General features: G+C 36.3%; 1 protein-coding gene across 1 annotated transcript; it reads left to right on the top strand.

The window, feature by feature from the left end:
• Positions 1–1,685: 1,685 nt before the first annotated feature.
• Positions 1,686–4,785, top strand: hoxc12.S (homeobox C12 S homeolog). Its single transcript, XM_018250141.2, has 2 exons — positions 1,686–2,713; positions 3,601–4,785. Exons 1-2 carry the CDS (start codon positions 2,143–2,145, stop codon positions 3,837–3,839), a joined length of 810 nt encoding a protein of 269 aa, XP_018105630.1. The 5' UTR covers positions 1,686–2,142; the 3' UTR covers positions 3,840–4,785.
• Positions 4,786–24,001: the final 19,216 nt, after the last annotated feature.

The following is a 24,001-nucleotide window of genomic DNA, read 5'->3' as shown; positions in this document are numbered from 1 at the left end:
GATTGCCTAATTGGTCAGTAATCCTATGTTTCATTGCTTGCACATACTAATATACACATACAAATATACATACACATACTAATGTACACATACTAATATACATACACATACTAATGTACACATACTAATATACACATACAAATGTACACATACTAATATACACATACTAATACACACACACATACTAATATACACATACTAATGTACACATACTAATATACACATACTAATGTACACATACTAATATATACAAACTAATATACATATACATACTAATGTACACATACTAATATAAACACACATACTAATATACACATACTAATATACAAACACATACTAATGTACACATACTAATATATACATACTAATGTACACATACTAATGTACACATACTAATGTACCCATACTAATATACCCATACTAATATACACATACTAATGCACGCATACTAATGCACGCATACTAATGTACACATACTAATGTATACATACCAATATACACATACTAATATACACATACTTATATACACCTACTAATGTACACTTACTAATACACATATACTAATATACACATACTAATGTATACATACTAATGTACACATAATAATGTACACATACTAATATACACATACTAATGTACACATACTAATGTACACATACTAATGTACCCATACTAATATACCCATACTAATATACACATACTAATGCACACATACTAATGTACACATACTAATATACACATACTAATGTATACATACCAATATACACATACTAATATACACCTACTAATGTACACTTACTAATATACATATACTAATATACACATACTAATGTATACATACTAATGTACACATAATAATGTACACATACTAATATACACATACAGAACCCCCATTTTACGTTTTTCAGGGGATCAGAAAAAAATTATGTAAAATCCAGGAAAATATAAAATCAGGGAAATGTATTATACATGATATATAGGTGGGACCACAAAAACAACAATATAAAAAGAGGGAAAACTTAAAATCAGAGGGTGTAAAATGGGGGTTCTACTGTAGTCATATACACATACTAATGTATACATACTAATATGCATAAACACAATAATGTACACATACGAATATGAACATAATAATGTACATGTGCATGATGTCATGTCAAATGAGAGTCAAATATGAAATTAGATGACAGGCATAGTGATTAGAAATGTATATATGTGTGTCCTTTGTACTTAGTACAATATTTCACTGCCAATATTGGATCTTTATTTGATGTGCCTTTATCTCATATGTGTGTGTGTGTCTGCGTGTATGTGTGTGCCTGTGTGTCTGTGTGTGTGTCTGTGTGTGTGTGTATGTGTGTATATATATGTGTGTGTGTGTCTGTGTGTATGTGTGTATATATGTGTGTGTGTGTCTGTGTGTGTGTATGTGTGTATATATATGTGTGTGTGTGTGTGTGTCTGTGTGTATGTGTATATATGTGTGTGTGTGTCTGTGTGTGTCTGTGTGTATGTGTGTATATATGTGTGTGTGTGTGTGTCTGTGTGTTTGTGTGTATGTGTGTATATATGTGTGTCTGTGTGTGTGTGTCTGTGTGTGTGTGTGTGTGTGTATATATATGTGTGTGTGTGTCTGTGTGTGTGTGTGTGTGTGTATATATATGTGTGTGTGTGTGTGTCTGTGTGTGTACGCGCTCTGATTACACGTGCACGCGCCTGAGAGTACTAAATATGTGTATGTGGAGCAGGGGGACGCACAATCTTGTACACAGTGTGTTGAGAAGTGTAGGTGTGAAGGCAGTTGCTGCCTGTGCCTAATCAGTAGCAGTTAATGTCATTAATTAGCTGAAATGCCTAATAACAAGGTGTTTATTTGAAGCCCTGACTGAGAACCAGTCACTGGTTATAGCAAGTAGGGATCACTGCCCTTTGTTACTGGTGTTACTGGAAACTGTGAAACTGGGGGGGGGTGTGGACGTCATGTTTTGGTTTGTTCTCATTTGGCAAGAAAGGGCGGGATTTAAAGGCTGCGTGTATTGGTGCTCACGTGATCCTCCACAGCCAATGGCAGTCGCCTCTAGGTTTGACTATGTTTAATGTCAGATGGCAATAAACTAGAAGCTCCTGGTCAGGCCCGCGGAAATGGGAGAACATAATCTTCTTAATCCCGGGTTTGTGGGACCTCTGGTGAATATCCACACCGGGGACACCTTCTACTTCCCCAATTTCAGGACCCCTGGCGGACAGTTACCTGGTTTACCCTCTCTTTCTTATCCAAGAAGAGAAAATGTCTGCTCTCTGCCCTGGGCATCTACAGAGCCCTGCAACGGATACCCCCAGTCTTATCTCAGCAGCCCGGTCTCCATTAACCCTTCTTTCAGCCGGGCTTGTGATCTTACCAGAGTGGAAGAGACCAAATGCTATTACCGGGAGGGGTGCAACAACCCTGACATCCCCAGCCTGAAAAGAGAGGAAAGGCTTAGGGAGAATGTCCTGATGCCTCTGGATAGCGCGATCCATAACGGCATGAGCAGCACTTTCCATAAATACGACTACACGGCTGTGGACTCTGTTCCCCACGACCCCCCCTCCTGTCAGTCTTTAGAATCCGACTCCAGCTCGTCCTTACTCACTGAAGCCACCAAGAACCCGGCGACTGAAGCAGCAGCAATGGCTTCTCCCACTAATCAAGGCAGCAGCCTCCCTGCCAGTGGTAAGAACCCGCTTGGTCCTTTTGCTGCAGAACAGATAGGGGCATTGACCCATTGACATAACAGAGACTAGATTGAGTAGATTTTTATAGTGGGATTTTGTCTGAGATTAAGGGATTTGTCGGACACACACCGCTAGGGGTAGCACTAAAAGACTTTCATGTTTAACTGGGAGAAACCAGTTCTAAAACAGGGAGATAAAAAGGGGAGGGGGCTTTAAACATAAGTAAATACCCCATAAATTGGGAAGCGTTCTACCATCTCTTCAAGGGGTGGTAACTTTTATTGTTAATTCTAAGCAACTTTTCAATTGGTTTTCTTTTTTTATTTTTTGTATAGTTTTATAGTTATTTGCCTTTTTCTTTCAAATGGGGGTCGCTGACTCCCTTCTAAAAAGCCAAATGCTCAGTAAGGCTACAAGTGTATTGTATTTTTGTAATACTGATCCTTCTAATCAGGCCCTCTCCTATTCATATTCCTGTCTCTAATTTGGACCCTAGCTACCAGACGAGTTAAAATGCAAATTGAAGAGCTGCTGCATAAATAGCTAAACTAATAAAAAAATGAAAACACTTTCTACATCACTCTCTACATCATACTAAAGGTTATCTCCAAGATTTAATATAACACACAGAGATTCGACCAATTGTCCTTTGTTCTTTTACATCACTCACTGTGACTCACTCTTTATTGACTTGCATCTGAAATACATAATACAATATTCATTAAATATCTTCTCTGTTTTTCCTACATACAACTTGTGTATTGCAATAATGAGGGTAACTGGTAAAGAGAATGATAATTGCATGTTTTTAAGGAAAATATTCATTTAACGCAATTTTGGGTGGGGATTTTGTCTTTTGCGTTAACTGTAAATGTTTCTGCATAGGGGCTCCTTGGTACCCCATTCACACGAGGTCCCGAAAGAAAAGAAAACCTTATTCCAAGATACAACTGGCTGAGCTGGAAGGGGAATTTATGATGAATGAATTTATCACCCGACAACGGAGGAGAGAACTGTCTGACCGGTTGAGCCTCACTGACCAACAGGTGAAGATTTGGTTCCAAAATCGTCGAATGAAGAAGAAAAGACTTGTAATGAGAGAGCAAGCATTGTCATTCTTTTAAACCCTGCGGGGATAACAAGCCACCAATGTCTCAATGAGAACTGGTTTCTATATGTATCACCAGCTCCTACACCCCATGATCCATTTCAGTACTGGAGGCAAAATAAACTGGCAAGAGAAAAGGAGAGAGAGAGGCAAAATCACAATGGACATTTTGTGATGTTTGGGGACAGAATTGCAAAAACATTCCTTTCTAAACAGCTGTGCCTCTCTACAAGTCTCGGGGTTGTTTGTTCATAGACTTTGCATGCTCTTACGTCATCTCTGGCTTTATACTTATTTCAGATCCAATTGCCAAATGAACGGGTCAATGTTGTCCTCAAAATAAGGTGGCAGCGCATTTCACCCTGAATGAACCCTCAGCTTTGTTGTGAGTGGGTGGGCAATTGTTCCTTCAGGCATATCATGCAATATTTTCCTTTCCACAATAGGCTTTTACTCTCACAATACTCAACATGGAATATCTTGTCTCATTTATCTGTCTACGTTGGCAAGATCCTTGGCAGAAACCTAGACAAAACCTGACACGCAATTTAGCAGTAGTTCAGTATTGAAGCCCCTTAGTAGCAATAGTATAATATTTTCAATAAGTCTCTTGGAGACTAATTCCTTCATTGTTTTTGGCATCAAGGATGGTTATTTACTTGCCTACTTGTCCTTGGTGTGGAAAATCTGGAAACCTGGATATGATGCTTGTGACTTGAGAATTTTTACTTTGTATTTGTGTGTATATATATATACATAGAAAAATGCTGAAGCACACCAGGATTTCTCAAACAAAAAACGTATTGATTGGATCCAATAAATGAGTTGTTTTTTTTTCCATTAAATTCATTTTCTTTTCTTTTTTTTTTTTATTCTTTTATAAATAGATAGTTACATCAATGACATAAATGTACAATAACAACAGAAAGTACATGCAATAAATGAGTTTTTTGATTGAGGAATCCTTGTGTGCTCCAGCATTTCTCTATGGATATACATTTTTTTTAATAGCACCCAGGTAGTTTTCCTATAAGTATATATATATATATATATATATATATATATATATATATATATATATATATATATATATATATATATATATATATATATATACACACACACACACACAACAAAATTCGAGTGGGAAGTCATCGGCAGCAAATAGGATAATTGCCTGTCTACTACTATTTCAAAACTTTTTCTCTTGTGTTTATATATTTACAAATATATATTTATTGTATCTTATACATGTCCATGTTAGTCCAAAGGGTTAACTTCGCACCTAGTAATAAAGAGACTTCGTTAACCATTAATATTTTATTTTGATCTATATTTAGAGAGAGAGAGGCTAGCCAATCAGCTAATTAAATTGACATATAAGCATACTAAGAACAAAAATGTTATGAATTCCCTTAAAAGTTAGGTTGGTTCCATAAAACTATCCTTATACTAGCATTACCACTAAACTACTTTCAAATGATGTATAGATAAAAACAAGATTCTGGTGATTTTCATTGACACAATTAAGACACCACTTAATTCCTCTTTAAAAAGGGACATGTAACCTCTTGGCTCTGCTGTGCCTGCAGTGGAGAATTAGACCTTATGGGCTGCTTTCCTTGTGTGTGAGCAGAAAATAACCATTAGCTAAGTAATAACTGTCAGGTGTATGTGTCATAAAATGTTTATTGAATTCCCTGGGATAAAAAAACATGTAAATTGCGTGAGGGATGTTAGTTATGGAGGAGCCATCTATAAGGTCTTCTGTGTAGGCTTGTTTGTGTTTATAAACTCACATATATAAGTATATATATATATATATATATATATATATATATATATATATATATGTGTGTGTGTGTGTGTGTGTGTGTGTGTGTGTGTGTGATAGAATCAGAAGGATCAAAGGGATCAAGGGGGAAGATAGCACAATGGAGACATTTTTCCTCTACAGCATTGCCCCGTTCGTTTTATTTCAAAGGGATTAATTTTATTGCAAAGCAGCAATTTCTGGGATGTTTAAATTACCTACACGTGCTTCTCTTTACGTTCACGGTCATGGCAAAGGGAGCACTGCCTAAAGAACTTCTTATTTACGACCTGTAAAGGATGGAGTCGATCCTAAAAGAAAAATCTCCCTGAATCGTGGCTGCTTTTCATCAAGTATTTCAGTTAGGCCACACGGATCGTATCCTGGTCTTCATTGTGCCCGCACTCTGTTACATTTCATTGCAGTTATGTATAGTACATAGGTTGGGATATTATGAGCACAATTCAACACGTCTATTTTATATGAAGGTAAGGTGTAAAAAAATATACATAGTGCTGCTGCACAAAGATATTTGTGGGGTAGCTCAGCCCTATGGAGGGGTCTCAATTGTCTGGAAGTAAAGTCACTTCTGGAGACAAAATTGCACATACGAATATCTCATTTATAGCTATTGTTGCAGTGCAACAGTAGACCACACTTAGCTGTACTGAGCACATTTTTTTCTATAGATAACCCTGATTCTCTCTTTAAGCAATTGCAACCTTTCTATGTAATAAACTATTACTGGGCTGCATTCTCTACACCCTGTTATTTTTATTAAAAATTCAAATCAGAACCCACACAGCTCAGACCATGGGGTCATGAATATATAAAACATATTATACATTGCTTTATATTCTAAAGAGATTACATGTAGACTGAACACATTGGGGCCCTGTGGCTTGTAATATTGTTATTAAATGCATCTATTTTATGCCAATGTTGGTGACGTTTCTTATTTGGCAGAGACATGAATCATATGGCACGATCATCCCTCTATCATATAAAGATAACTTGTATTAAACGTTATGTACCGAATGTGATTTGAGACAATAAAGTAATTTGTCAAATTTGCGACGTATTTATTTGCATTATCTTAGAAATTATCGATAGCTTATCTTAAGCCAGTTGGGAAAGTTATATAAAATGTGGCACACTCTTTATTTAATTGGGACTGGGATGGTAGTAATAAGGAATCCAAGCCTTTCTCTACTGCTCATTGCTTCTGGGAAATCTATTGTGAAGGGCAGTTCCACTAAGCTATAATTGCTAATATTCATGGAAGTCTGCAATTGCTGAATTATACAATTAAAATAAAATAAATATTGATATAATAAATATTATGCAATGCTTAAATAATATAATAATGATGATAATAATAATAATGACGATAATAATAATAATAATAATAATAATAATAATAATAATAATAATAATACTATTGTTATTATTATTAATATTAATAATAATAATAATAATAATAATAATATATAGAAACAGTGGTCTGGCAAGTGAACAGATCCCTTTTTTGAAGTGCTGTTACGGGAAACCTTTGCTTGAAATTAAATTGCTCCTTCTGCAGGAATATTTACGGCCGGCTCATTGAGTATGGATCGGTTGATGGGTGGGAAACCGCCGTTTATAAAGATGCAACAAACATTAATCATTTTCCATTAGTGGACATCACAGCAAATAAAACCAGTTTTGGAATTTAATTAATCTAAGACTGGATTACTTCTTAACCGAACATCTTTTAATAATTTGCTTGGAGATGTATTACATGAATAAAAGTGTACAATGAGATCATGGTAAAAGTGATTTTAGATTATGGATATCAGAAAAACTGGATTTCAATGCCATTTCCTTATAAAATAAAAAAACAGTTGCATGTTAAAGGGGAACTATAGCGAAAATGAAAATTGAATATAAGCTTCCTAACATTGAAGTAAGAAACTTTCTAAATACGATCAATTAAAAATGATGCATTGTTTCTGAAATAATCAAGCTTATATTCTCTATTACTCATCTCAGCATTGTGCATTATGCAGCAGTTGGGTGTCAGATGAATGATCTAATATATCTTATAGGGATGGGGCTCCCTTTCCTAGCAGATGAATTAGAGCTCACTCAAATAACTGATTCCAGTACAAACAAAATCTAACTGCACACATTCTGCGTGTAGAGAGACAGCATTTCTGGTGACTTTAATAGAGTGAGCTCTAATACATCTTCCAGGTAAAAGGAGCCACCCTAAAAGATCATTCATCTGAGACCCAACTGCTGAATGTAGACAGAATGAAGAGAAACAGATTCAGGAATAGGGAAGTTAAACTTGATTATTTCAAAACGGTACAGAATTTTGAATTGATTGTGGTTAGAAAGTTATTTCAGTATGCTGAAGGTAATTTTAAAAATAAAAATTTTCATTTTCGCGGTGGTTCCCCTTTAAATATGTAGATACAGTAGGAGGTCAATTCAGGTATAGACCCCCACAGATCCAATAATAGATCCAATAATAGTGATAGTTTATTGCATTTTACATTCTCGGTCTAATTTGCCAGAATACAGATTACCAGTCCCAACCTGGGTTAAACCACATTAAAATTCCTCTTAATTATACCCCTAGAGTACCATTGCTTTGCAGCAGGCAAGATCATGGCAAATGTGTGTTAGCGATGCCTAGTGAATTTTAATTTATTAATTAATGCTGCGAGTATTAAATTGTGTAATAAGACAGTTTGGTTCTGTGGAAGAAGTAATCCATGTTAACATTATTCAGTACTACAGTGATATGCTAACCATTGTTCTTATAGACAGCAAGTTTGACTAGATAGAAATCTATCTGTCAATATTATGTTTCCAAGAAACAAAAATGTATAAAATACACTTTACTATTAAAATTCACAGATTCGATGTACTTGACAATATGTCACTAGAGTATATTATAATATAAAAATCTATTGGAAGGACTTCCACTTTAAAAAAAAAAAATCTCTAATCTGGGTATCTTCTAAAAACTTTTCAAATACAGAGATTAGACCCTCTGGCGATTGTGCAAAGAAATCTATTTATCTCACTTAGCTTAAAGCGATATCAGCCCCAACAGACAGATTAGTTATTTGTATTCCATTAACATAAATACTGTAGTTGAAGACAGATTGGTTTAGAGAAAATGTTCCGTCTGTAATTTGCTGACTTCAAACGGGAACCCATTTCTTCTTACAAAGAAAATGCATTGAATTGATCTGGGTAATTGGTTGTGCAGGACTAGCCTTTTTATGGCACAGACAGTAGCAGCCATAGACAGCAGCAATATAGCCCCCCATTCATTGCTCACCAATTGTTTTTTTTTTTTAACTTTCACTGGGCCTTAGGCATCATAAATCAACTTTTGATTTAAAAATTCGATTTTATAAGAGAATACTCTAAATCTTGGCGCTAGAGTTGAGTCAATAGAAATCTCACACTATCTTTTAGTGACGATTATGTTAAAAGGTGAAGTCTGTGCTACTCTAAAACCGACTGGGGGTCCAAAATATCTAGTGTTGGAACACATCTATCCCTTGGTGTCTTTATAAATCCCAGTGTTTAGCACCAAAGTGATATTAGCTCTTTTTTAGCTTTATTCATGTACCTTAAACATATGCATTTAAGTGACAGCTGCATGAAAAATAATGCAAAGCAAGATGATTATATTATGTGAGAGTGGGAGCTTCATTGTGCTCGACAAAACGACTAGCCCATTATAGTAGCCCATTTTCAATATACCCCCCTTCATTAACACTTAAAAGGCCACACGTGACATCAGTCATAATGTTTATGGAATTCTGGGTTATCTATCCCATATTGATTGTCTTATTATGCTCAGAGCACTTTAGGGAGTGGCAGCTATGCTTTTAAAGCTTCATTCATGTGCCTAGCCTCTCCCCACACACACAAAAGAGTTTATTTTTTATTTATTTTCATTTTATTTTATTTTATTTTATGAATAGCAACAATGACATTTACATTACAATAACAATAACAACAGAAAGTGTATGCAAAGCAATTCAAGAATTGATGCAAGCATTCTAGTAGAATATACATTTTAAAAATCAAATATATCAAATTTCTAGTACTATACTATAGCTGGATTGCATATTATAGGACTATTGTCTAAAATATACAGTTTATTGTAATTTAGAAAAAAAATACTCTACATTCAGTTGTAGAATAAGAATATTTTATTTTCAACCTCTAACTAATTATTGCAGTTGGATAGAGACTGGCATTTACATTTAGCTGCCTAGCAGATGCTTTATCCATGTTTGTGTCTCTTGTGCCTGTGTACATGTATCAGAGTGTTAAATTCACATGCTAGCAATCATGGATACTTTGTAGACTGCCTTCCTTCTTCTAAATCATGTGCCTAGCCTTTTGCTTATAATTTCCTTTTGTGCAAGCAAATGGCATTGGTAATAGCTGGATTCCTCACTGGAATGCAGGCCCCAGCGAAACAAAGCATGTCCAAATTCCAGGGCCAAACAGCTCAACTTGAACTAGTCCTATATCACAGTCAGCGACCCTAATAGCCATCTACATAGAAACGAACAGCCTTTGTCTGGGAAATTCAGCATTGCTATAGCCTTCCTTAGAGCTGCCTGCAAACCCCTTGCCTCAAAAACCAAGGGAGAAGGACAGCATTAAACTGATATATGTACATCACTCTGTGTCTGGGTGTATTTCACACACTGAAAATTTGTATAAAAGAAAATTTTTCTGTGTGTCAGCAGAGAAAATGCAGGCAGGAGTTTTTTTTTAGGATAGGAAACCAGCTCAAAAACATGAAAAAAAAACCCACTGGATTCGTTAGACATGAACCTGATAATTCGTTCGAAATGTGTTTAATCCTATATGAGTATTTGTAAAAGATCCTTTGAACAATGTATGGGGAGATAAATATTGCTAGTTGAGCGACACACAGAGCACTTAGCTGCAGACAATGACTCCTAGTGGGAGAAATGGGTGCTGGCAATCAGAGATGCTTTTGCTGTGCTGCACTCTTGTTTGTTAGCTCTGCACAGTAGCAGTGTATGGTGGATATTATACATTCACCCTCTCTTATCAGGATATGGGAAAGAGCATTGTATGTATATGAAAACTAGTGATTTTTTTTATTTTCTAAGTGTATTTTTCAACAAGAACATACATTGTAGATAAGGTATGACATTAAGATTCAAATTAACCAAAAGAATGAAAGGAAAAAGGAAAATAAAACCCATAAATCAAAAGGAACAAATGCTGTATAACAGCATTAATATATCTCCCAGGGTGACTACTTTTCAAATTCACAAGGTTTAATCCATATCTAATGTATGCACTATATTTTGATCTTAGAGGTCCAGAGTTGAGTGATTATTTTTCATTTGCAATGTATGTGACATAAACAGCAAGAGGTGTCCTTGGAGAAGTGATTCCAGATGAACACAGATAAGGGTGAACTTATATTTGGCACAGGCTGATAAGTATTAACATGTACATTATACAGAGCAGCACCATGATATCACAGAGCTTGCAATGTAACACTAGGTTCCATTCACTAAATGGGTGTATAACTTTATCTAAAATTTATCTTACTGGTCCACTGATTCACTGAAATCACAGGCATTTTTTTTTATCAGTCACTGGTTTGTATCCAGCTGTAACAACGCTTGTTATACATGTCATTTCTGATTAACTTCTAAAACGGCAGGTATCTAATTTGCTTTTTTTGGGGGGTAATAAACGATGCCCTGCATACTCAGGGAACAACATACCATGAGAGTAGTGTTGGGAGAGTAATTGAATTAGTAATTTTGTATTGCACTGGTCTGACCTGGCTTAGTATCTCTTAATAACTTGTTTTTAACTATATGACAGTTAATTAATCAGGTGTGTGTTATAAATGGCCTGTCAGTGCGGTATATTAACAGTCAGTATTATCATATACTAACAAACAATATTTACCAACTCTTGAAAAAAAGGAAATATGGGCCTATTCACTAAAAATACCCTCTGAATTACAAAGCTACAACTTTCAGTCCCTCTGAATGTTAAGATAGCTGCTAACAATACTCTCTGGTTAATGCTATGACTTGGATTATAATTGAAAATGGATTAAACATTTTTTAAAAATAGGGGGCATTTAGGTTTTTAAACTAGGGGACATTATTGACATGTCTGTGTATCAGCACAGAACATGGAGAACAGGAGACATATTTATGTACAATAAACATTTATCCCACCAGTTACAAAAACACTTGGCACTCATAACACATTGTTTTATTTTTATGTGTTGTAATGATATTTTAACATCACTGCAAAGGGTTCACAGCACATATATAATGATTTGCACCAGTGCTATGTCCAATAGCAACAACTCTCTTAATTTGTTCTGATCAGTCAACAATAAGTTAAAAAAATGAAAGCAAAGGTCTAATTGGTCTTTTTAGTAAACACATCTATTATTAATATAGCACCATTGTCTTCAGCAATGACTAGGGTGCTCATTTTGTCCCTTTAGACTGAGTCTGCAGTTTATCTACAAATGCATGCATGGAGGAGGGCATTGTTGAATTGATGTGGACATTGCCACCCTTGACTCCAAGGTCAACGACTTGAATCCCAATTCGGTCCAACAAGTAGGTGACCCAGTAAGCCCTAGGTCTGCTTGTTAGTAACTTTTCCAAAGGAGTGGATCTATCTGTGTATGGCCACCTTTACAGTATAAAGCTGGCCATATAATCAACTCATTTGGCAAGGTTACCAAACAAGCAGTTCAAAAAGCCCACCAAAAGGGGGTCAATTAAAAAACAAACCCACCCAATCAACATCTGGCCATTTTTTGGCTAGCAATTAATATTTCAAGTGAAGCTCACCTAATCTCTTGGTCGGATTTTCCCACGGGGTATCCTGTGCGTGATATCCCAATTTGGTCAATCTGTAGAAAAATGTGGAGGTGTGGGACAAATCCAAGGCAGCAACTGGACTGCAATACCTTCTTTATTGGGGATAGAGGTAAAATTCACAAGAGGCATAAGGCTTACCGCTTTCCCAGTTGGGTCTGGGTGCACATGCCCCAGACCTTCAGCATAGGGGAGTACTTCACAACACATCACATTAGGCAGGCACCAGTCCGGAACTTCCAACGAAAGTAGATTCCAAGAGCCAAAAATATATATAAAATATAATACTTTATTTCACATCACATCTATAAAAGAAGAGTAACGCCAGACGCATTTCGTGTCACAAGGACACTTAATCATAGGCTATGATTAAGTGTCCTTGTGACACGAAACGTGTCAGGCTTTACTCTTCTTTTATAGATGTGATGTGAAATAAAGTATTATATTTTATATATATTTTTGGCTCTTGGAATCTACGTTCGTTGGAAGTTCCGGACTGGTGCCTGCCTATTGTAATGTGTTGGGGATAGAGGTACACAACATGTTTCGGGCAGCGCCCTTTGTCAAGTGTCACACTTGACAAAGGGCGCTGCCCGAAACATGTTGTGTACCTCTATCCCCAATAAAGAAGTTATTGCAGTCCAGTTGCTGGCTTGGATTTGTCCCACACCTCCATATTTTTCTACAGTTTTTGGCTAGATATCAGTTGGGTGGGCCCCTTAGAGGACCCATGCAGTGGCTGATATCTGCCCTTGTATGGCCAACTTTAAGGCATTTCAAATACAGATAAAGGTATATAGTTACAATTGCACATTGTTAGGAGACAATAGAGTAACGAGCCTGCTCAGAGCTTACACCCATGTCAGTAAATTTGTCCCCCATATCTGTTTTGAACATTGGTAAGTTATGTGGTTCACTTTGTAGTAATAATGCATGTTTATTTAAAGGGATACTGTCATGGGAAAAACATTTTCATGTGACTTGTGCTCTGATAAACTTCAATCACTCTTTACTGCTGTACTGCAAATTAGAGTGATATCACCCCCTCCCTTTTTCCCCCCAGCAGCCAAACAAAAGAACAATGGGATGGTAACCAGATAGCAGCTCCCTAACAAGATAACAGCTGCCTGGTAGATCTAAGAACAACACTCAATAGTAAAAACCAATGTCCCACTGAGACACATTCAGTTACATTGAGAAGGAAAAACAGCAGCCTGCCAGGCACAAGTCACATGACTGGGGGCAGCTGGGAAATTGACAAAATGTCTAGCCCCATGTCAGATTTCAAAATTGAATATAAAAAAAACTGTTTGCTCTTTTGAGAAATGGATTTCAGTGCAGAATTCTGCTGGAGTAGCACTATTAACTGATGAAAAAAACATGTTTTCCAATGACAGGATCCCTTTAAGGTGGTGGAGATATGCCTGAAAATTATAGTTTTTAACACCGATAACTGTATTGGTAAGGACAAAACAACAGTAAATATACATAACACAAGGGGAGGAAAAGCATAAAAGAAGTACTAGAGGACTTTTTGACCAAGCTTGTGTTCAAGCAACAACTGCATTAATTTGAATGCCCATTTCTGTCCATCACTTCTGAGATATATGGGAAACATGCTGCCAGGCAGACATGGTCAAAATGTTGATTATACATTCTGCCTATTGTTTTAATTATCCATTGTATGGTTTACCTAGTGAGGACCAAACATGGATTACCTTCAATTTCCCTGTTCAACTCAAGTAATTAAAACACATTTTCTTGTGATTACAACAATAATTGAGAGTTGATTTCTGATACATTGTTTCTGTAGTATGGGCAGTGATTTATTGTTATAATACTACTTTAAAGGGATTTTTATGGTGTAGTTTTTACGTCTAAATCACACTGTTTGCACTGCAAATAATTAACTCTACCATATACAATTTAATTTCCGAACCAATAAGTGTATTATTTAGTTGTAAAAGTGGTGTGTAGGCAGCCATCTCAGGTCATTTTGCCTAGTCATGTGCTTTCAGAAAGAGCCAGCACTTCATGATGGAACTGCTTTCTGGTAGGCTGTTGTTTCTCCTACTCAATGTAACTGAAGGTGTCGCAGTGAGATCTGGATTTTTACTATTGAGTGCTGTTCTTAGATCTACCAGAGAGCTGCTATTTTGTTTTAGGGAGCTGCTTTCTGGTTACTTTCCCTTTGTTCTGCTAGTGGGCTGCTGGGGGGGGGGTGACATCACTGAAATTTGCAGTACAGCAGTAAAGAGTGGCAAAGTTTATCAGAGCTCAAGTCACATGACTGGGGGCTCCTATGAAACCAACAATATGTCTAGCCCCATGTCAGATTTGTAAATTAATTATTACAATATGCTATTAACTAGCACTATTGAAAAAACATGTTTTCCCATGACAGTATCCCTTTAAGATGCAATGAAAAGGTTTAAGACTTACGTGCTCTTTTATTATAGAAAAAAAAAATTTTGTAGATGGATATCTGTTTTTTAAGGAATGGTAAAATTGCCCTTTGCAAATGTAGACAGACCACTAGTGAATCCAGCATGTTCTGGTCAATTATTCCCTTCAACAGTGATATGATTTTATTCTCTAAACTAAAACATGGGTGAGCAAAAACTGGCACCAGGTCAGTCCAGGCACTTATAGGTAAAATCTGTATTTTATAAATAAGGAAATAACCAAGTGTGTGTGTTTCCCTTATGGGGCTTGACACAAATGAATATCTTGCTACAGATATGTATGTTACTACAAAAAGAAGAGGTTATTGTTACAATATAAAAAATGTTTCCCAGAGAATAGCAACAGACAAGCTTTTGGGAGAAGAAAAATCTGGATGTAAAGTGCCTCACAGTTGTATCTCTGTACTATTAGATAGAAAAAGCAACGCCACAAGCAACCATAGTAGCCTGTGCTGTAATATTCTTTTATTGATATCACATACTTTCTGATAATCTTATCTCACTTTTGTGATTTTGTTCACAGATATAATATATATATATATATATATATATATATATATATATATATATACTACAGTCCACGAAAGTACTCACAGCAGACGCCATCCAGCGTGTATAAAAAGGTTATTTATTGGTGCATGGTGTATCAAAGCGTTTTGGCTCACCTGGAGCCGTCATCTCCAGGTGAGCCGAAACGCGTTGAAACACCATGCACCAATAAATAACCTTTTGATACACGCTGGATGGCGTCTGCTGTGAGTGCTTTCGTGGACTGTAATAATTATTGATTGGTTAGCACCCAGCAATTGATCATATGAATGGTGAGTGCGGATAACCTATATATATATATATATATATATATATATATATATTATATATATATATATATATATATATATATATATATAAAATCTTTTCTTTATTTAATACATCTTGTAAAAACAGGTCAACGTTTCGGTCTTTGCCTAAGACCTTTCTCAAGACCATACACCTTTTTGTATACTGCTAATGAGAGTAGCACCTGGGTCATTTTCTATTGCTAGGTGTGCTGAACCCACTTGGACTAAGTTTATATATATATATATATTTATATATATATATATATATAGGGCCTAAGTTGGGCCGAAATGTTGAACACTTTAAATGCAACAAAAATAGTTTGAACCTCAGAACATTGGAGAGTCTATATGATGTCCGTAATAGATTGAAAGAATGGAGCACCGAGAAGGCCAGTTGTTGCAAAACTTTAAAAAGCCAAGATTTATTCAAAAATTCATTTAAAATCTCCATAATTACAGCAGCAAAACACACTTAGGCTGCCCGCTTGACGCATTTCGTGGCTCCCTGGCCTCCTGGGTGCTAAGTTCTTTGAATCTATCATGGACAAAACATCACTGCAGGGGATGGCAGTGTATGTGCAGCACGCTGAAGCCAGTTAAAGTCTGGTAAGTGCTCCCACTTAGGGCAAGGCCAGATGTGGCGTTTTTGTGGCGTTTTTACAAAAGATCAGGCAGGCGTAAATACGCATAAACTGCTCTACCACTGAAACGAATGGAAAACGCACTATGGCAATTCACACAGGGTGCTTACAAGCTGAAATCCGTCCAGAAGACGCCAGTATTGGCATTTTTTAGCAGAAACACCAATACATCAAGAAACTACCAAATCAATAGACTTTATGGGATCTGCACTTTTGAAACCACACTTTGCGTAAATATGCAGCGTATTTTAAATATGGCGTCCAAATTCTCAATGAGAACAATGAGAAGTGCATGTTGGGAAAAGAATCCTTCGTGCTTAAAAACGCATGAAAAACGCATGTTGACGGTCGCATGTGGTTTCAGTGGCGTATTTACGCCTGGCTGTTCTTTTTTTTTTTAAAAACGCAACGTAAAAACGCCGCAAAATGCCACATCTGGCCTTGCCCTTAAGCTATTTAGTCTAGAGTCTATGTGATGGTTTTATATGAATACTTGACCCACAAAGAATAAGAAAAAACTGCCTGTGACTAACTATATATATATATATATATATATATATATATATATATATATATATATATATATACACTGTGTACATGTTGTTTTAGAAAATAAATAATAAATACTAAAATACTGTTTATTGCCGAGTTCGTTTGGGTAAAGCATGGGGAATGGAAGGAAGGTACAGAGACGCCAGGACATTTGTTTTTTTTTAATTAGCCAATATATTTATAATTGTCTCTTTTTTTTTCAATAACTTATTTGCAAAGAAATCTCAGTTGGGATGAAACAGCAACAACAACAACACAAAAAAAAAAAGATGCATTGTAGAAGAGGAAGGCAGACACATGAAATGACTGGCTGGGAAGAAGGGATTATTGTTTTATTTTTCTTTATCCCTGGCTACAAATTCCTCTCCCATTCTCCCCTCTGCAAAGTATTCCGGATGTGGCAGATCAGCCCACCCCTTGAGATCTGGGATACATTAGCTCTCCTTGCTTGCCACTTCTCCCCTGTACTCCCCATCCTACAAAAGAAGCCCATTGCCTGTCTATTCCCCTAATTTGTTTGGCAACAACTACTGTTCCCTGCAATAACAACATTGCTTTTCTTTTCCTCTTTAAAGGGAATAGCTTATTGATCTGTGAATTTCCCAGGCTCTGCTAATCTTGTCAGCCTGCTGTCTGCTTGTGTTTACAACTGTCTGTCTGGGTGGGAGGAGCACAATTGGAAAGTGAAGGTCAAGTTAGCATCCTGCCTTAAATGGCATGCGATGGTCCTCCATTTTCACCCCTTTGTCACAACAGGGCTAAATGTTAAGTCTGGTAAACACAGTGATAGTTTTCTCCTGCTGCAGCTTAATCTGCACAAGAAGCCATAAGGATGGAGGGAAGTTTGAAGAGGCAAAGGGCTATGGAATGGAGAGACCCCCCCCTCTCTCTCTCTTGGATAGTTCCTGTTTCCAAACGATTATTCTCGCAGCAATCTGCAACCAACCCGCATGATATGGAGAGGATGTTGCCAGTCATAAAGAGAAAAGGGCCCATATAGACTTAATGTCACTTTCCTTTGCAGAAAACATTACAGAACAATCGGTAAGGATAACAATGTGCACAATATAAATGTAAATATTCTTCTCTTTCTGTTGCAATAAACACAACAGAACGGCAGGCTGGCAGAGCAATGGGAACTTGCAATCTCCATTACCACGACCCCCCTCCCTCCTCCAATGCGTGTGTTTTACTTGGCAGAATATTTCCCCTTCTTTCTATTTTTTTTAATTTCAGGAGTAGATAGTTACATTAACAACATAAAGTGCATGCAAAGCAATGCAAGAATAAATAAGGTAATTGATGCAGGCGTTCTAATAAAATATACATTTAAAAAAAACACAAATTTCAATTATAAGTACTTTACTATATGTCTGCTAGAACAGGGATCTATCTACAAGAGTATTGAATGAATTGATTCAGCGTGTAGAGAATATTGGATTGAGAAAAAAAATATATCAATTTTCCAGGACTAAAAATCTGTTGAAAGGGTCTGTATTGAAAGTGCAAAAACGGGACTGGATGATTTCCCCACGTGCTGGTGTGAATAGTTAATTTTACTAAAATATATACTATCACATGAATGAATTAACCATCTTTATGGTTAAAAACTGTGCTAATGCAATAAATAAACTGATTTAGTAGATTTCCCCTCTTAATAAATAAAGTGACTCAGTGTTATGCTGGTGATGACACTATATGCTCTATATGTTTTTCAAATATCAACACAGACCCTTTCAACCGTTTTTTAGTACTGGAAAATTGATAAAGAAAGGGTGCTCTTTTATTTTTTCAAAGCACTATACTATAGTGAGATTGGATAGTATAGGACTATTTTATTTCCCCTTCTAAGGTGGATATTGTCCTGGAAAAGTATAAGTTTCTGTGCAAACCCACCTCCTCCTTATATCATTTGCATTATACAATAGTCTCATATAACTCCAGTTCCACATCGATTTACATGACTTGTTTCACACTGGCAAGGCCTGAGTCTATGCATATGTGAGTGTGTGATGCCTTACTACTTATAGTAACATGTAAGCTGCAAAGTCCAAGAAATGACACTAACTGCATGCAGCTATGTGTACAAAGTACATGACCCTTCTCTGGATTTAAATGTCTGCTATCTATTAGAAATTGAGCTGTTGCAGCTTTTGAGAATGGCTTTCCACATAGGCGGCTGGACTGTACACTACCACTGAATCAATGGCTCATATACCCTTTACTAATCTGATTACATAGGGGCTGAAAGCTTCTTGCTAAGTAGAACAGGCATTAGTCTCCAAGAGTTTCCTGCCTTCTTGATTACATTTCAGACTCTGGAAGTAGGTTTGTAATGTATTGCGCTTAAACAAGTCCACTGTTAAACAAAAAAAAGCCCAGGGTATGCCACTTGAGCTGGGCACTATTGAACAGATCTGGTAGGTTGCTCTTAATCCGTACAATATGTGCCTGAATATTTCCACTGCTGCCAGATGTTCTTCTACAACTCGCCTAATAGTCCCCATTCTGTGCAATATCTCATTGTTTGAATCGTGTTCCCACCGTGTGTTCGTTCGACTGAACAAATCCCAAATGCAAATACAGTTTGTTATCTGACAATCAAGTCGCTGCCCATTGCATTGGCTTTGTCTCTATTTAGGTGTCCGATATCCCACCAGATAATTGTCCGCTAAAAGCTTACACGTGTATTTAATCTGTACGAATATTGTCATGTTTGTGTATTGTGTTATATAAATGTTGTGGGTGCCAATTACAGCATTCAAGGGGGGCCAAACACGTGTATGAAAAGTAAGAGATCGATGGTGTTTGAAAGTCGAAATGCGTTTTATTTTTACAAGTATTTGTCACTGGAATCTGGGGTCTGACAACGTTTGGACTTTATGGGAATATGAGTCTATGAAATCAATATCAATGCCTACGTTTTATGGCAACCTAATAAAAAAAACAAATCAGTCGGTCACTGTGTTTGCCATCAAAGATATTACTTCTTTGTGCTACTTTGATGCACCAGCGTGGCCACGGTATGTGTCAGCTACTGATTGTTTAACGTTTGTGCTGGAATTAAACAGCTGTAATAGAACCATTTAATATTACCAAAATACATTGGTTGGTTGTGTCGCAGTTGACAAATGGGTTACCTACATTAATAATCAACCCTTATGTAGTCTTGTTAACGCTTACAGTAGGCTATATAATGTGAATATGTTTTTTCTTAAATGGAAGTCTACCCTTCACTTCTACTCAAAGTTACTGCGAACAAACTATATATATATATATATATATATATATATATATATATATATATATATATAGATATATATATATATATATATATATATATATAGATATATATATATATATATATATATATATATATATATATATATATATATATATATATATATATATATATATAAACATAAAAAGTATTTGTCACTGGAATCTGGGGTCTGACAACGTTTATATATATAAACATAAAAAGTCAGAAGACCTAACGCACACCATCCATCAGTTAGTTAAAGATTAGATCAATACCTTTATCTAAGACCTTGATAAAGGTCTTCAGACCGAAACGTTGGCCTGTTCTTTTTTAATTTATTTAATAAACATGAAGTTTTAACTTAATAAAAATCCTGGTGTGCACCTTTCTTCTTGGATAGTATATATATATATAAAAGTCAGGCTGAAATGAAAGGTTTTTGCACACATACAAATAAATATAATTATAGTTAATAGTATGTGTGTGGTGTCAATATATATCAATCTATCTGTACCTACACACAATTCTAACCTTCTATCCTTAGCTAGGATAGAAGGTTACAACTGTGTGTAGGTACAGACAGATTGGTATATATTGACTGATCACGTGGAAATCGCGTAGGTCACGTTTACCAAAAGAATTGTGTCAATCACCACTTCTCTGAGAAATAAAACGGTCTTTAAATATCTAGCAAATAACCGAACTGTTTTTGGGATATTTAAGGGAAGTAATTACAGCCAAAATGAACTAGCCACCAAGCTTAAACCACTTATTTTTTTTTTCAAACTGTGATAACACCTAAAAGATATTAGTATAATTAAAAGGGGACAAATTATTTTATTTCACGTATACATATGTATATCTTGCTTTGTGTGCAGGCTGTGTAAAATTGCTATTGTTAGTTGCCTTTTAATATTTATTTTTATAATTTTAGCCGTGGGTACAACCGATGCATTGTTTTCTTCCATAACGTCCTGAATGGCACCTGTACCTTTAAATCCCAATGGCAATAATGCTCATAATAGGTGTTATTGCCACTGAATGTGTCTGAAACCATCTGCAATCAAATTGCCCGTGAAAACTTAGTGTTACAAGACTTCCTAGTTTTCCTAGTTTAACAGTATACCAGTAAATATGGACTTTCAGTAAATCCTGATAAATAGAATGTGTGTGAGTACATACAGTGTGTGTGTGTGTGTGTGTGTGTGTGTGTAGACAGATTGATTTTCATTGGGATAAAAAATAAGATTAGACAGGTAGAAGGTTTAAGAAAAGCAGATAGAATAAGTATATAGTAGATGGCAGAACAAATGTAGCAGGTAAAGCGTCTGTTAACTACTTGTGTTCTGGTGTTTTGCTGCTATTTTTTTGCACAGTGACTGTCACAACAGCCGTATGCCATAGGCCTTAGCCTTAGGGATGTGTTAAGTGTCTCAAACAGAAAACAGCTGCACACTAACCGGTTTTTACAAGTATTCGTAAATCGTTTTATTTAGTAACTTACCTTTGTGTCATGCAGTTTTACATGTTTGCTTCCAGGCATGAAACACCTTTGGAGTATTGATAGACAAAAGATAGATAGATTGTTCAAAAATAGATAGATGATAGATAGATAGATAGATAGATAGATAGATAGATAGATAGATAGATAGATAGATAGATAGATAGATAGATAGATAGTTAGATGATTAGATAGATAGATAGATAGATAGATAGATAGATAGATAGATAGATAGATAGATAGACCAAACAGAGTTGTTTTAACTAGTTTGACCCAGGTTTAGACTTATTACGAACTGACCAGGTGACAAGTGGTGGGGCATTTCAGCCATGTACAATTAATTACCTTGAATTGATTTATCAAGGGCAGAGTTCGCGGCAGGCTGAGTGTAAGAATCCTGGATGTTTATGACATTGCCACCATGAATGTAGTGGGGTCTGCGTGTGGCTGTGGACCACATCCTACCTACTTTTATCTTCATTGATTCCATATGATTTCAGACTTAAATCACAGGTCTGCAGAGAACCTTTTTTTTCATCGTTTGAATTGTTCACAGCTTGCACTGTCAGTTTAGTAGCCTGGCTTGCTCCAATTAAATCTAACTCTCCCATTTGGTAGCATTATTATTTTCCACGCCATGCCACTAGTGGCTATTTTGCTGCAATGTCAGTTTTCCTTTACACTTAGGCGTAATTTACTAATCTTTGTTTATGGCTGCAGGCTGTAGCTGTTTTGATGGCCCCTAGACCCATGCTTAGGAAGTAATTACAGTGTAGGAGTGGGGGAGATTGGAAGCTACTTAAAAGCATCACACTGAAAGCCATAAAACGCAAGAATGTAGTAATGCCAGAGTTGTTGGATAGAATATAATCACACATATTTCCAAACTGTCTTTTTTTGTCTGCAGTATGCAGAATACCTGTCTGGCAAAGGAGTTCAGATATGGTGGATAGTAACAGTTTGGCAGCACTCCTACGCATGCTAGCTGACAAAAACCTACATTATTCCTGCATTTTATCTTGTGTCCACAGATGTTGGTGTCCAGTTTTGGCAGTAAATGACATCTGTGGTAAAGGATAGCCGTGTGCACATTCACCATAGCGGGCACAATTATAAAACCACCAACCTGAGGCAAGAAAACTGACCTGCTCGTGGAAAAAATAATGTGTAATGAGAGGAGACCAGATTCAGCATTGTTTGGTCTTTACGCACAAATTCCGCACTGCAAGTCACATATTAACAAATACAAGAGACCTCTGCACTCAACCCATTATCAATATATTTGACATTGAGACATACTAAAAAATGCCTTACCCTTTAAACAAAACAGGGAGTGTTTGTCCATACATTGCAATACATTTAAGCTGGCCAACTGGTGCATATTGACCGAGAGAGAGTAAAAAACCTTGAAAACAGCCGCTGCCCTAATGCTGGATAATATATTCCGAGGAAGTTGTAAGTGATCCAGTGTCTATTTTCCATTTGTATAATGATGGGTTAGATATGGGTTGAGAGTGATTGTATGATGAAGGATTAGATTAAGCAAATGGAGAGTTAAAGAGAGAGAGAGAAAGAGGAGAGAGAGAGAGACAGAGAGAGAGAGACAGAGAGAGAGAGAGCATGTTGGCATGGTAGGGGGAGACAGAGAATATATTGATGGGTTACATGGAGCAATGAGCTGACAGACCAGGCAAACAAACAAATGAGATCCCCGAAATCTACAAACTTATACACAGTTAATTCTATCAATCAGAACTAAATGAATAAATAAATGAATGTGATATTGTGACCTGTTTTATCTGTGGCAATTTTACAAAAACAAAGAATATACCTTCAGTCATTCGACTATATTCTGCCTATTCGATATCATTTACTCCTTTTCATTATCTGGCTGTACTATTTTTGGTTGATAGTTGGATTTTGTGTTAATAGCAAAACATTTTTAACAATTGGGAGATGCTCACCTTTGGGGTCTATTGTGTTTTATTTCCTATATGTTTATTTATTTTAGTGAATATTTAAATTGTGATTTTGTTTGGCCATTATATGTCAACCTCTGTTAGGATTGTGGTAGATTCGTTTGTCCCTTGTCTATACAACAGTTTAGCTGCACTGCTCCATTTTTGGGGGTTGGGGAAAATCCCAGACTGCTGCGCCATTCAGAGTTTATGGTGGTCAGGAT

The sequence above is a fragment of the Xenopus laevis genome, chromosome 2S (genome assembly GCF_017654675.1).
Source record: "Xenopus laevis strain J_2021 chromosome 2S, Xenopus_laevis_v10.1, whole genome shotgun sequence".
NCBI lineage: Eukaryota > Metazoa > Chordata > Amphibia > Anura > Pipidae > Xenopus > Xenopus laevis.
The sequence above is the reverse complement of the archived record's forward strand: the minus strand, read 5'-3'. Positions and strand labels throughout refer to the sequence as shown.

Bases quoted from the DNA above. Each gene is read 5' to 3' on its own strand.
- hoxc12.S (XM_018250141.2), top strand. From the start codon at position 2,143: ATGGGAGAACATAATCTTCTTAATCCCGGGTTTGTGGGACCTCTGGTG. The intron at 2,714-3,600 runs GTAAGAACCCGC...GTTTCTGCATAG, and splicing joins CAGCAGCCTCCCTGCCAGTG to GGGCTCCTTGGTACCCCATT.